General features: G+C 45.6%; 1 protein-coding gene across 2 annotated transcripts in view; it reads right to left on the bottom strand.

The window, feature by feature from the left end:
* The window catches only part of slc38a5b (solute carrier family 38 member 5b), a 35,733-nt gene that overhangs the window by 5,187 nt on the left and 15,215 nt on the right, over window positions 1-15,331 (bottom strand). Inside the window, exons 2-12 of one of the 2 annotated variants that reach the window (XM_061257262.1) lie at window positions 13,751-13,870; window positions 13,164-13,233; window positions 12,953-13,068; window positions 6,829-6,902; window positions 5,849-5,941; window positions 5,268-5,352; window positions 4,673-4,755; window positions 4,294-4,352; window positions 3,247-3,360; window positions 1,164-1,243; window positions 611-711 (exon numbers count right to left, since the gene is read on the bottom strand). In XM_061257262.1, coding sequence (XP_061113246.1) covers window positions 611-711; window positions 1,164-1,243; window positions 3,247-3,360; window positions 4,294-4,352; window positions 4,673-4,755; window positions 5,268-5,352; window positions 5,849-5,941; window positions 6,829-6,902; window positions 12,953-13,068; window positions 13,164-13,233; window positions 13,751-13,842 — 967 coding nt within the window. In that variant the 5' untranslated portion in view covers window positions 13,843-13,870. The remainder of the gene's footprint in view (window positions 1-610; window positions 712-1,163; window positions 1,244-3,246; window positions 3,361-4,293; window positions 4,353-4,672; window positions 4,756-5,267; window positions 5,353-5,848; window positions 5,942-6,828; window positions 6,903-12,952; window positions 13,069-13,163; window positions 13,234-13,750; window positions 13,871-15,331) is intronic. The other variant, XM_061257263.1, reaches the window with a different exon arrangement.

The following is a 15,331-nucleotide window of genomic DNA, read 5'->3' as shown; positions in this document are numbered from 1 at the left end:
TATTTACTAATGTAGTTTGTTAATCACGTACAAATACATAAACAAAGCTGTACACAAAAATTCATTGTAAATTCAGAATTCACACAACCGTGCTTGCATTTTTCATGTTTAACTTGTGACTGGGAGGTTACCTCAGGCCATATCGAGGTTAATAAACCCAGACCATGTGCAGTGCAATCCAGCGTGTCACGGGTTGACTGAACACAAGGTGTCTCTTCCCATCACAGTCTGATGTGAAGCTACTGCACTTTAGTCCCAGTTTATCAACTCAGGAAATCAGAGACAGGGAGGTTTGACTATGGTGTACACACTTGTTAGCAGACCTGGGTCAAATACATAATTGTTTTGGATTCAAATAAGTTTCTACACTTCACTGACCTTCGCTGGTGTATTTGAATCTATGGAATACTTTTAAAATACTTCTGGTTCTCTTGGTTGGCTCAATTGCACCAGGCAAGATGAGTTGAGCACAGAAAAGTGTTTGAACAGAGGGGTTTTTTCATCTAAAACAGTTAAGTATTTTCTGCTTCGTCACTGTTGTATCAGTGATAGATGAACTGACATACAGTATGGTATTTGTTCACTTCTCTCTCTGGCGACGGTATCTTACAGAAGAAGGTGAGGTAGCCGAAGATAGCAGTGAGAAGGTACATCACAAACATCCCTAAGATGGAGACGTTGGCGATGGCTTGCATGCGCTTCTTGGTAGCACTGCGAAGGAGAGAGAGTGCCGTCAGCATTATTCCCTCACAGGTATCAACCGACCAGGTGAATCTGGCCTAATAATCGTTCTACACATGAGTTCTGAACAACATTCACTCTCACGCAAGAGCCAGATTATTGGTAATTTTTATTCCATTTTGCAGTTTTTGGATTTATTTTTCTTCATAAATATTGCATACAATCACATACAAAAATAATTTGACATGAGTAAGTAATCTTCTGTGGAATGGACAGGAAAAACAGTGGATATTCTAGAGTATATGTCTGCAGTTAATCTATAACTGATCACAAAGTTCATATGCTTCAGTAAATAAAATAAATGTGTTGGTTAAGGGACAGTTCTGGAGGCCCCGGCACTTGGATGTTCCCTTGTTAGATTGTGTAAGTTCCTCTGTTTGAAGGGAGTTACATAAAGTGGAGTTGGTTCGGGCCAGTCTTACTTTCGCAGCTCGGTGTAAATTGGCAGGATCTCAGGGTGGCACACGAAGGCGAAGGCCAGGATGGGGACGGTGTAGGCCGTCTGAAAACCAGAATGTGAGTAAACTGTGTGAGTAAACTCTACATACAGACATAGTGGGTAGAACTGTGTGAGTAAACTCTACATACAGACATAGTGGGTAAACTGTGTGAGTAAACTCTACATACAGACATAGTGGGTTGAACTGTGTGAGTAAACTCTACATACAGACATAGTGGGTAGAACTGTGTGAGTAAATTCGACATACAGACATAGTGGGTTGAACTGTGTGAGTAAACTCTACATACAAACATAGTGGGTAGAACTGTGTGAGTAAACTCTACATACAGACATAGTGGGTTGAACTGTGTGAGTAAACTCTACATACAAACATAGTGGGTAGAACTGTGTGAGTAAATTCGACATACAGACATAGTGGGTAGAACTGTGTGAGTAAATTCGACATACAGACATAGTGAGTAAACTGTGTGAGTAAACTCTACATACAGACATAGTGGGTTGAACTGTGTGAGTAATCTCTAATCTACATGCTAACAGTGCATGACCAGAGCTGTACAATGGTGTGAACAAACACACTTGGGCATCAGTGTGAGAGTGAAAGGAAACATTTTATCTATCCACAGTCTACGTACGTGGCAAAAACTAAAAGAATAAGTCAATCCTAATGAGTATTTCAGCCTTATATTTAGGCTTATAATCATATTTGTTTTATTATTGTTTTTTATTAAATAAGGCAAAAAGATTTAGGTCGAGACAGTTTCTCATTTTAAGATTTACCATTGGGCCAAGACCATAAGACACTATCACTTGTCAAGTAAAAACTTTAAACAAACTAATATTTTCTACTTGATTTCAAGTGCCTTTGCAAGACTGAAAACTGAGCCATTTATTTGAAGTGTAACAGTGCCATTTCAAACAAAGCAGGACCTGCCAGGCTACACTGAAACAAGCCAGATATCTGAGGAACACAGGCCAAAACTGATTAAACCTACACTCAATGCTGATGAGAAAGGATATTACAGATCAATTAGCTTTATATCTGAATGGCTCATCCTGCTAAACACTGCGCTCCAGTTCGTAATTCCCAAAACTGTCAGCCAGTGGGTGGCACGGTGGTGCAGTGGGTAGCATTGCTGCCTCAATACAAGAAGGTCTTCAAGCCCTGCCTGGGCCTTTCTGTGTGGAGTTTGTATGTTCTCCCCGTGTCTGTGTGGAGTTTGTATGTTCTCCCCGTGTCTGTGTGGAGTTTGTATGTTCTCCCCGTGTCTGTGTGGAGTTTGTATGTTCTCCCCGTGTCTGTGTGGGCTTTCTGAAAATGTTGATTAATGTGCACAATCCCGAGTTCCCGAGATATTGAATCATGAACATAGCAGTGCCATAATTCGACAGGGGCAGTGTATGATTGGTGCATGCTGTATAGCCCAGGGGCTTGGCTTGTGGGAATGGACTCGTCTCTGTTTGAGTCCAGCTCCTCTAGTCAGCAAGCAGCCAACGAATTGGAGCATAATTGTTTGACGTGGCGACTACAGATCGCAGAGCAGAAAGAGGATGTTTTGGCAGCACGTGCGTGTGGGAGAGTGCACGCTTGTCCACAATCCCACAAATGGAGGAGTTGTGGCTGTGAGGCGGGCCTTCGGAGAATGCCCGATTTGGCTCTTGCGAGTTGGTTGGAAGTGTGGGTCGGCTTTGCTGCTTGTGGGCCACAACAGGCTCAGAGCCAGCATATACAGTGGGTCTGCCATCTTAAACAGCCCTCCCCCACTTCACTCCAAATAACTCCCACTCTGAGCGGCCTGGACTCACACTCTAAATAGCTCCCAGCCTTATCTGGTGACTCTACGACAGCAGGGCTGAACAGTGATGTCACAGGAGAGGCCTCTGCTGGCCCTGCCCCCCCCCCACACCCCCGTGCCCCGCCCCTCTGTGCCCCGCCCCCCCGTGCCCCGCCCCTCTGTGCCCCGCCCGGCCCCGCCCCTCTGTGCCCCGCCCCTCTGTGCCACGCCCCTCTGTGCCCCGCCCCTCTGTGCCACGCCCGGCCCTGCTACCTGCTGGTTGATGGTGAAGAGTTTCGCCTCACAATCCCCCTCCATGCTGCTGTTGACGGAGTGATTCCCATTGGATCCCATAGGACAGGGGATATTAAATTTCTTATATATTACCTGAGGGAGAGAGAGAGAGAATGCAAGAAAGAGAGTATTTTTTAAAAATATACAAGAAAGAGAAAGAATTCAAGCCACATTTATTGGGGTGTAAAGCCATAGAAATGCATGTGAAAAACAGCACTTTATTTGTGTTGTGGGAGGGGGGTATTCATATATTTGCTCACTGCGTCATTCTTTACTTTTCACTTTTCTTCTTTATTCATGTGCCCAAAGCTAGCTCAGTTTATTCTCTTTTTGTGTATTTTCCATGTACTTCTCATATGCCTGTGTGTGATACTCTGTTTGCAAAAAATAAACTATCAATATGCTAATTATATAGGGTCAAATAAGAATAAAACAGTGAGGAAACAGAAAATGATTTAGAAGGAAGAGAGGAAGGAGGGAGAGGGAGAGGGGTAGAGGAGGGAGGGAGAGAGAGAGAGAAGAGGGAGGGGGAGAGGCAGAGGAGGGAGGGAGAGAGAGAGGGAGAGGAGGGAGAGGCAGAGGAAGGAGGGAGAGGGAGAGGGAGGAGAGAGAGAGGGAGGAGAGAGATGGACAGGGAGTGAGGAGGACGTTCAGAGATAAGATAGATAGATAGACACTCGCAAACATCCACTCCACCGGCACACAAAATGACATCCTGCTCACTCCCAGCTGAGTGTGCAATAAAGACCAGTTTCTCTATCATATCTCACAGCACTCTAGCACTTTGTGTCTTAGCCTGTTTTCCCATCATGCATTGCAGCATGTCTGGAAACACGAGACCCCTGAGAAGGTCATAAGCCCAGGGCTCAGGCCATGTCTATAAATATCTGCTTGTAGAAATTCTGCTTCATATGAATTGAAGCCAAGTTTTTAATATTTCTTCTGGCGTGTTGCTGTTCCTTCAGAGCACCCAATCACTCAAAAGATGAGTTGAGATTTGAGTCCCGCCCCGCCACCCACACTCACTGATATGAGGAAGAACACCATGCAGGTGAGAGAAAAGCCACTGGTGTAGCCCAGGTACCCTGCAAAGAACATCATAAAACCCTGGGTCATCATCCCATCCAAGATAATCAAAGGTACCATGTACTGCATTAACACACGTACATTTCATTTTAACAGTAAATTTAACAGTACATTTAAAAGTGTGTACTGAATGTACAGTCGTAAAATTAGTTTTTAATTCAACTTTTATTCTGTGTGAAATAATCTAGTAATTTGGAAGAGGAGAAATGTGTTTGTTGTCCTGTTGTGATGGCTGACCTGGTGCCAGGCCTGTGGTTCTGGTGTAAACATTAACAGTGGAAACGGAGCATGGCTAACGGGGTCCATGGGTGAGACATACCCAGCTGCCTCATCAGGGCCAGAGGCAGGATTACGATGATGCTGACGATGATGATCAGATTATTCCCATTCAGAAACCACTCTCTGAGGAAGAAGGTACACACAGCCAAACATTCAGCAATGTACACCATCTCTGCAATGTGTCATACATATACATACATAGCTGTATGCTGCACACGCACACACACAACATTGTACACAATTCCAATCTCACACATACACATGCACACACAACATTGCACACAATTCCAATCTCACACACACGCACACACACTCACACACCGCTGTACACTATTCCAATATCACACACACACACAGATACACACACAGCTCTACACCCTCTCTACTATTTAGAAAGGCGCATTATCATTTAAGTGCTGCCCCTAGTCTTTGTGTTTGCTTGACAAATCAGCATTGGAGTTCAGAATTTGGCAGCAGCCCCTCAGAAGCTGAGGCTGGATCGTGGAGCCGCCTCTCTGTGGAATTTCCTCCAGTCTCGGCCGAGTGAGGACAGCAGCACTCAGGCTGTACGACAATAACTGCTTCTCATTGGTCACTACTGTGCGTGTTACGTCCTGACACCGTGTCTACCTCACCCACTGTGAGTGGACTGAAGGCCCAGGAAGGCTTGGATCACCAGCGGCAGTTCGTACTTCACGATGAAGAGGTAGCTGGACATTGCTGTGGAGACGCACACAGACACAAGAACATATAGCTTTATCACCTTCTCTGCCTTCCAATATGACAATTTATTTGTATCGCACCTATATTTTTAAAGCTATTTGCAGTTGTATAGTGAAGGGGTCATCAATTCTGGTCCGCAAATCCATATCCAGTCCTGGGGTTTTTTTCTCCCAGGTAATTAGTGCTAGCGATTGGCTTCATACCTGGAAAACCAGCAGTCCTTGACCCTGGACCCTGCTGATCTCTGGTATAGTAAATGGAGTACTATAAATAACAAACTGCTGGTTCTCACTTTACTTGAGAGTCAGATGTGAAGCCAGTCTGGCCAATCAGTAGCACTAATTTTTCAGTTAATTATCCGGGAGAAACGAAAACCAGAGCTGGATTTGGATTGAAGGTCCAGATTTGATGATCCCTGGGATAGAGTGTACAGCAGAACTGGCTGTCTCCAGGGCTCGAATCCGTGACCTCCTGTGCTCTGACGGCGACTGACCTCCGATGTTGTGCATTGTAATGATCACAGCTGCCAGAATTTTCCCTGGGTGCCCAAATGCCCGTTTCCCTAGCTGCTCGTATGCTCGAATTCCTGAAAAACAATGCAGACACAATCCACCATCATTTCAGCTCTCAGCTTATGATTTGATTCATCAGACACTGTTGGTTAGATCATTTTTGAGAATTTTTTCAACTTAAAGACCTGCGTAATGGAGGGTCAGTGTAGATGACTCTAAGTGTAAAAGAATCGGTGTTAAAGATTCAGTGTAGATGACCCAGTGAAGGTGCCCCTGTGTGGAGAGCTTAGCATAGATGACCCAGATGACCAAGTATAGGCGATTCCATGAAGAGGGCTAAGAATAGACACCTCTGTGTAGAAGACTCAGCGAGGAAAACTCTGTGTAGATGACTCAGTGCAGAAGATTCACTTGTAAGACTCTGTGTAAATGACTCAGTGTGGAAGATTCACTTGTAAGACTCCATGTAAATTACTCAGTGTGGAAGATTCAGTATGGAACTCTGTGTAGATAACTCAGTGTGGAAGATTCAGTATGGAACTCTGTGTAGATGACTCAGTACGGAAGATTCAGTATGGAACTCTGTGTAGATAACTCAGTGTGGAAGATTCAGTATGGAACTCTGTGTGGATAACTCAGTGTGGAAGATTCAGTATGGAACTCTGTGTAGATAACTCAGTGTGGAAGATTCAGTATGTAACTCTGTGTAGATAACTCAGTGTGGAAGATTCAGTATGGAACTCTGTGTAGATGACTCAGTGCAGAAGATTCAGTATGGAACTCTGTGTAGATAACTCAGTATGGAAGATTCAGTATGGAACTCTGTGTAGATGACTCAGTATGGAAGATTCAGTATGGAACTCTGTGTAGATGACTCAGTATGGAAGATTCAGTATTGAACTCTGTGTAAATGACTCAGTGTGGAAGATTCAGTATGGAACTCTGTGTAGAGGGCTCTCACCTACAACCCCGGCACATTTCAGAAGAAGATGAACAGAGTAGGCTGACAGAATGGCAATAGATGTGAGCAGGACCCTGTGGAGGACAGAAAAACACAAATTCACCCTCATGGATTTGCAGGTTTGAAGCATGCATCCAAATCAAGTGCTGTACGTTAGTGAAGTAGATCCGTTAGGAGCCTTAATGTGAGCCTCATGCTCCTCTTGTATAACCTGCACCTGCTCATCTCCACCCTGCTAACCCCACTACACTACCCACAGGCTGTGTTCCTGCTCATCCCACCCTGCTGACCCCACTACACTACCCACAGGCTGTGTTCCTGCTCATCTCCACCCTGCTGACCCCACTACACTACCCACAGGCTGTGTTCCTGCTCATCCCCACCCTGCTGACCCCACTACACTACCCACGGGCTGTGTTCCTGCTCATCCCACCCTGCTGACCCCACTACACTACCCACAGGCTGTGTTCCTGCTCATCTCCACCCTGCTGACCCCACTACACTACCCACAGGCTGTGTTCCTGCTCATCCCACCCTGCTGACCCCACTACACTACCCACAGGCTGTGTTCCTGCTCATCCCCACCCTGCTGACCCCACTACACTACCCACAGGCTGTGTTCCTGCTCATCCCACCCTGCTGACCCCACTACACTACCCACAGGCTGTGTTCCTGCTCATCCCACCCTGCTGACCCCACTACACTACCCACAGGCTGTGTTCCTGCTCATCCCACCCTGCTGACCCCACTACACTACCCACAGGCTGTGTTCCTGCTCATCCCCACCCTGCTGACCCCACTACACTACCCACAGGCTGTGTTCCTGCTCATCCCACCCTGCTGACCCCACTACACTACCCACAGGCTGTGTTCCTGCTCATCCCACCCTGCTGACCCCACTACACTACCCACAGGCTGTGTTCCTGCTCATCTCCACCCTGCTGACCCCACTACACTACCCACAGGCTGTGTGCCTGCTCATCCCACCCTGCTGACCCCACTACACTACCCACAGGCTGTGTTCCTGCTCATCCCACCCTGCTGACCCCACTACACTACCCACAGGCTGTGTTCCTGCTCATCCCACCCTGCTGACCCCACTACACTACCCACAGGCTGTGTTCCTGCTCATCCCCACCCTGCTGACCCCACTACACTACCCACAGGCTGTGTTCCTGCTCATCCCACCCTGCTGACCCCACTACACTACCCACAGGCTGCGTTCCTGCTCATCCCCACCCTCATTTTAACCCCTCAGTACCTCTAACCCCATTCACATCATCGCATTACAGACCATATGATTCTCAGACAGCATTTTACTACTCCTCCTTTCTTGCTTTGGATATGTTCCCTACATGCAATCCAAACTGTAATTTTACAGTCCTGCCATTCTCCAGGATCATCAGATCCTTGGCAGACTCCCGGCTTTGTTTCAGCAGTTTGCTATGCAGCCTGGTTCACATAAGGACACGCTTGTCGCCTGCAGACAGGCTAGTATGAAACTTGAGTCGTGGGTGGCAGAATGCGACTGTTGTTGTAGCTTCAATGTAGCAACCTGTGAGCAAGTTGCTTTTTTAAAGCTTAGAAATACACAGTTGTGAGGTATTAAGAGATGTTACTGAACTTGTTGAACAAAAACGTGAAACCCTCCTAAGCAGGGAAGAACACTGATATAATTCTATCGAGGGTAGGGTTTGCCTTGATCATGGGTTGTTGTTAGTTTCACACAAGCCTGTCCACACATTAGTACTCCCAGAAGTACAGAGAGTAGCCCTTTCTCCCAGCCAGTAACATTGTGATCCCAGCGGCTGGGTCTGAGCCAGACAGATCCCACTCTCCCACTCTCCACCCTGCTATCGGCTCTCCTTCTCCTGCCCTGCTGCCGGAGGCTTGGCTGTGACAGCAGGGCAGTGCTGGTGGGAGCAGGGATAAGCAGCTGGCCCTGCCACTCCCGCTAAAGTATAGTCAGACCCAAAAGGCCTGGCAGGCTATGGAGGTCACATTCATGATGTTTTATTCAAATATGTAAACTCAAACAGAACTTATCGGCCCATTGTCAGCTGTTATTATTATTATTATTATTTCTCTACTGAGATAATGGTGGGGGCTATAATTTATAGTTCTTTTGCAGAAACGAAAAGCCTTTCACATAACAAGCTAGTTATACAAAGACACAGTCGTGTGCCGTGTCCTATCACCGAGGTAAAGGGACGGCAGGGTTGCTTTTTTCCTATAATTGGAATGCTGAGGCGCAGAAGACGGCCAGTGAATCTGCCATCCAGATTGGTTGGGTAAGGTCAGCCCACCATTGAGGAATGAGGTCAGAGCAGAGCTGCCAGATGCTCAAGGAGAAGGTGCCAGCGGGGGCCAGGGTGGTGAGAGGCGAGGAGGGAGGCCACAGGATCGAGTGCTTTCTGAAATGTGCCCCGAGAAGACCATGTAGTATTCTGTGGTCACACAAAAATTCTCGGCCCAGATAGCAACTGAGTGATGATCCAGCACTGGCCCACAGTTACAACTGAATTCGGCCCACATACCACCATGGAATAACGGTGACTAACCCATCCAAATCTGGCTGCCAGAACACAGCCACAACTCAACCGTCACAAGAACATTTTTCAAGTATGATATGCATTTGGGCCACGTTTGGCCAACATCCAAATACAATGATAAAACTAGTTACAATTGGGCTACTCTTGGCCCCAAATCGAGATGCCGCACAGACTTGTGGTCCGTTGGCTGGCACTTCTGGGCCACAATACACTTTTCATTACCATAACTGACACTTAACTGCCAAACCTCAACTGTATTTGGCCCAGAATTGTCTGCGATCTGGGGAGGGAGAGACACTGCAGAGCGATTGACTTTAATGAAGCATCAATCTGCAGGTAACCCTTTGCTGGGAGGAGTTCTCTCCTCCCCTGGTTAGTGGACATCCCAGCTACAGTATCAGACAGACATGTAGAGACACACTCCTGAATGCGGGAGCTGGAGGGAGACCGCAAAGAAGAGTTCAGCTTCATCACCACAGCAATGAGAGGACATGCTATGAACAGAGATAACTGGACCAATGATTTTGTGTGAAGAGAGAAGCGGACCAAGCACTGAGCTGGGACACCTGCTAAGAGGGGCTGTTAGAAGGATCTGTTTAGTTTTACTTTATTTAGTTTAGTTTTGTCGACTATAAAAGTAAGACATACATCCGAACAATTGCCAACAAGCATTTTTTGATACAGAGTTTACATTTTCAGAACTCTTCACATAGTCAGTACAGCAGCAGTCTACATGGAACTGTGAATAGTATTTTCATTGCTTTGACAAAAAATGCATTTGATGGAGACAGTTTTAAAAAATCTGGAATCTACATCAACAGTGGCCTTGAGAAAAAATTAGACAGGACGATTTTAGAAGGTTTTTTGAAAAATAATCTGTGTGTACTCTCCAGTTTTAGAATATCTGCTTTTGTCGGCTAGCATTTCCGAAACTGACCACGTCCAGCGGATGCTGGAAAGATGGTGGAGTTGTGCACAGCAGAGTGAGCGGTGTGGAGTTGTGCAGAGCGGGGCGGGAGGTGTGGAGTTGTGCACAGCGGAGAGAGAGGTGTGGAGTTGTGCACAGCGGAGAGAGAGGTGTGGAGTTGTGCACAGCGGGGCGGGAGGTGTGGAGTTGTGCACAGCGGAGAGAGAGGTGTGGAGTTGTGCACAGCAGAGTGAGAGGTGTGGAGTTCTGCACAGCGGAGCGGGAGGTGTGGAGTTGTGCAGAGCGGAGCAGGAGGTGTGGAGTTGTGCACAGCAGAGTGAGAGGTGTGGAGTTGTGCGGAGCGGAGTGAGAGGTGTGGAGTTGTGCACAGCGCGGCGGGAGGTGTGGAGTTGTGCACAGCAGAGCGGGAGGTGTGGAGTTGTGCGGAGCGGGGCGAGAGGTGCTGCTCATCAAACTGTAAACCCCTTAAAGCTCCCGGCCCAGGGCTGGGGCCTTTTCAATCACTATGGTAACAGGATATACCGTTTGAAAGCTTTAAAACTTACAGCCGTATCTGTATAACCTATTTAAAGATGCCACTGCTTTAGTGACAACAGAGCCTTATTTTGTAACATGGGTGGTAAAACAAGTGTGGGGGGACCTCACTTTCTCTGCATTTTGGAAATCCACAGACTACAAGAAAGAAGGTAATGTCAGTGTCGTTTTAACGACAGGTGTCCAGCAGACCAAATTCATTATAGTTTCTCATTCAAAAAAAAGTACTCCAGTGAATGTCCGTTGTTTACTTATAATTTCCCTGGAGGAATGATCATTGTTGTCTTTTCGCCATTGTATACTTCTACAAAAGTACTTGTACAAAGAAAATCTATTATGTACAGATTGCATAGGCTCTCTCGAACACGATGAGCCCACGTACCACCATCTCTGGCCAGTTTTCATAACGTAGTTGCAGAGAAAATGCGTTACCCCCATCCGTGTATAAGAAAATTCAGTTTGACTTCAGCTCATCAAAGTACCGACTACGAGCATGTTATTGAAGTGATCACAAAAAAGCATTTTAGCTAATGACATTATATTTTCAACAGTGTATAATTTGTTAGGCTTGCATGAAAGAACACAGCATTTTTTCACCTGCGTAACGAAACTGTAGCATGTTCAATACGCACATGGAACCTGTTGCGCTTCAGCAAAAATAATTCTAGAGATGTTATGCCAAAAGAAGTGTTTGGGATGAGTGCAAACCCTTTTTATCAGAATGTTGCATAGTTTAGTAAGCAAAAACACAGTATTTTACACTTCATAAGACCCATGATATTATTTACATTATTTAAATGTAAAATGCTTCTGTGTTTCAGTTTCTGTAACTTTGTTTTAGTAATATTTGGAGTAATTCTGACTGGATGGCAAACAAACCCCGAAGGGTTACCTTTCAGAAGAGACCAGGATCATGCCTGTATTCAAAAGGGTCCAAGAATAGTAACCATTTTATTTTGGGTATGTCATTTTTAAGCTTGTGTCCAGAAAAGGGGCAATACTTGGGGTTAAGGGGTTACCTTAAGGGGGTAGCTAATGTTGGAAAAATATAGACATATATAATATAATACAATAAATATTAACAATACAACATTAATGTTAGCTAGATAAACAAAATATATATATATAAAGTTCACTAGCAGAAACATAAGTCGTTGTTATGGAAAGATTCGTTTAAATGTTTACTTTGGTGCTTTAGTATGGACTGCCTAGTTTTTACTCGGATGTTCTGAGATTTTAATTAGGACATTCTGAGATTTTCTTTTGGATGTTCTGAGATTTCTCCTGTCTTGTCTTGTCTTGTCGTCTCTCAAGTTGGCTGTTTGATGTAGGCTTCACAGATTTATCCAATATTACTGACTTAGCCAATAGTACAACACTGATTTAGGCAATTTTACAACACTTATTTACTAAATTATAGTATAGATGCCAGCTTCTGGCATATTTAATTGAATAACAGAGTGCCCACAAGAGAAACCAAATATACAAAAACCTCTTTTCTAAGAACACCTTGACTCAGGTTTGTGGAAAACCCACATCACCATTTCTAATGCAACTCCCCTCTGGGCTCGGCTGTCTGGCTAAAACAGGTCATCATTGATTAATTTTATGAGGGGAGCATCTGTGCTGCCCTGAGAAATGTTCTATGATTGTGTGCATACGTGTGTGTGTGTGTCTGTCTGTGTGTGACTCTGCATGTGTGTGTGGGACTGTGTGTTGTGTGTGTAATTTGCATGTGCATGTGTGCATACGTGTGTGTGTGTGGGTTTGTGTGTTGTGTGTTTAATTTGTGTGTGTGAGTGTGTGTGTGTCACTGTGCATGTGTGTGTGGGACTGTGTGTTGTGTGTGTAGTTTGCGTGTACATGCGTGTGTGTGTGTGTGGGATTGTGTGTTGTGTGTGTAATTTGCGTGTGCATGCATGCATGTGTGTGTGCATGGGATTGTGTGTGTGTGTGTGTGTGTGTGTGTGTGGGTTGTGTGTGTGTGTGTGTGTGTGTGTTTGCGGGATTGTGTGTGACTGTGAGTGTGTGTGTGGGTTGTGTGTGTGTGCGTGTGTGGGATTGTGTGTTGTGTGTATTTGCGTGTGCATGCGTGCGTTGGGACACTTACAGGAAGAGAATAATGCCAGTGTTTGACATGGCATATGCCAGGCCCAGAATCCCGCTTCCCATGATGGCATTACTGAGGTTAAAGACTGACATTCCAAACGACGTCTTCCCTTCAAACTGTGACAAGGACAGAGACAGTCACTCACCACACCTTCATTTGTGCAGTGGATTGATCTTTTCTGCTCTACGTCTCTGAAGCACTGTGTACTCACATCTGTAAACTGGGCCTTCTTCTTTCCAGTAGACCCATGGGGCAGAAACTCCTCCTGCTCCGTTGACATACTGTAACAGCCATTAAAGAGTAGAGGACAGAGCAGAACAGACATTTATATGAATAAATCCCTTACTTTCTGTACAAATGCTCTCACAGTGACTCTGAATCTCACAGTGACTCTGCTCTCACAGTGACTCTGCTCTCACACAGGGATGAGCACATTGGTGAGTTACCTGTCCTCCAGCATGGCTTTCTGTGAGGCTGTGTCTATGTTTACCTGTGCTCCAGCACAGCTTTCTGTGAGGCTGTGTCTATGTTTACTTGTGCTCCAGCATGGCTTTCTGTGAGGCTGTGTCTATGTTTACTTGTGCTCCAGCATGGCTTTCTGTGAGGCTGTGTCTATGTTTACTTGTGCTCCAGCACGGCTTTCTGTGAGGCTGTGTCTATGTTTACTTGTGCTCCAGCATGGCTTTCTGTGAGGCTGTGTCTATGTTTACTTGTGCTCCAGCATGGCTTTCTGTGAGGCTGTGTCTATGGTTACTTGTGCTCCAACATGGCTTTCTGTGAGGCTGTGTCTATGCTTACTTGTCCTCCAACATGGCTTTCTCCGAGGCTGTGTCTATGCTGTTGGTGCTGTCAGAGAACATCTGCAGCTCCATGTTATGATAGGGCTCCATCAGAACCACCCTCAACTGCAGAGACAATCTGAAGAGGAGAAAGTGGAGCCATAGGTCACTGTATTGAACAGCTGACTGGAGAGACCTTAGGTAGAGGGGGAGGCTTGTAGGCAACTGTGGGCATCACTATATCCATGCAATATTTTAGTCACAGCCCTAAAACCCCTTGCATTTAACTGGAAGTTAGAGTGGCCGGACATATTAACAGGCAAGGTATAAAGAACTTGAAATAAAAGGCAATATTAAATAAAGGATATATAAATTTAAACTGGTGAATGACATCAAATGTTCATACCAGTTTGCAGAAGGCGATATTGACCACAGAGAGAGACAATGGCTAACTAGTCGACTGTGATGGATTTTGTTTCTGAAGGACTGGTCTGAAAATAAAAATTGCCAAAACGACAAAACAAAAATATCCAGCAGATACAGTGCATCCAGAAAGTATTCACAGCGCTTCACTTTTCCCACATTTTATGTTACAGCCTTATTCCAAAATGGAATAAATTAATTTTTTTCCTCAAAATTCTACACACAGCACCCCATAATGACAACATGAAAGAAGTTTTTTTTAGATTTTTGCAAATTTATTAAAAATAAAAAACTAAGAAATTACATGTACATAAGTATTCACAGCCTTTGCCATGAAGCTCAAAATTGAGCTCAGGTGCATCCTGTTTCCACTGATCAACCCTGAGATGTTTCTACAGCTTAATTGGAGTCCACCTGTGGTAAATTCAGTTGATTGGACATGATTTGGAAAGGCACACACCTGTCTATATAAGGTCTCACAGTTGACAGTGCATGTCGGAGCACAAACCAAGCATGAAGTCAAAGGAATTGTCTGTAGACCTCCGAGACAGGATTGTCTTGAGGCACAAATCTGGGGAAGGGTACAGAACAATTTCTGCTGCTTTGAAGGTCCCAATGAGCACAGTGGCGGAATGGTTTTCGGAATCACCAGGACTCTTCCTAGAGCTGGCCGCCCGTCTAAACTGAGCAATCGGGGGAGAAGGGCCTTAGTCAGGGAGGTGACCAAGAACCCGATGGTCACTCTGTCAGAGCTCCAGCGTTCCTCTGTGGAGAGAGGAGAACCTTCCAGAAGGACAACCATGTCTGCAGCAATCCACCAATCAGGCCTGTATGGTGGCCAGACGGAAGCCTCTCCTTAGTAAAAGGTACATGGCAGCCCACCTGGAGTTTGCCAAAAAGGCACCTGAAGGACTCTCAGACCATGAGAAACAAAATTCTCTGGTCTGATGAGACAAAGATTGAACTCTTTGGCGTGAATGCCAGGCGTCATGTTTGGAGGAAACCAGGCACCGCTTATCACCTGGCCAATACAGTGAAGCATGGTGGTGGCAGCATCATGCTGTGGGGATGTTTTTCAGCGGCAGGAACTGGGAGACTAGTCAGGATTGAGGGAAAAATGAATGCAGCAATGTACAGAGACATCCTGGATGAAAACCTGCTCCAGAGCGCTCTTGAC

This window comes from Conger conger, chromosome 10 (assembly GCF_963514075.1).
Source record: "Conger conger chromosome 10, fConCon1.1, whole genome shotgun sequence".
NCBI lineage: Eukaryota > Metazoa > Chordata > Actinopteri > Anguilliformes > Congridae > Conger > Conger conger.
This window is presented reverse-complemented; position numbering and strand designations above follow the sequence as displayed.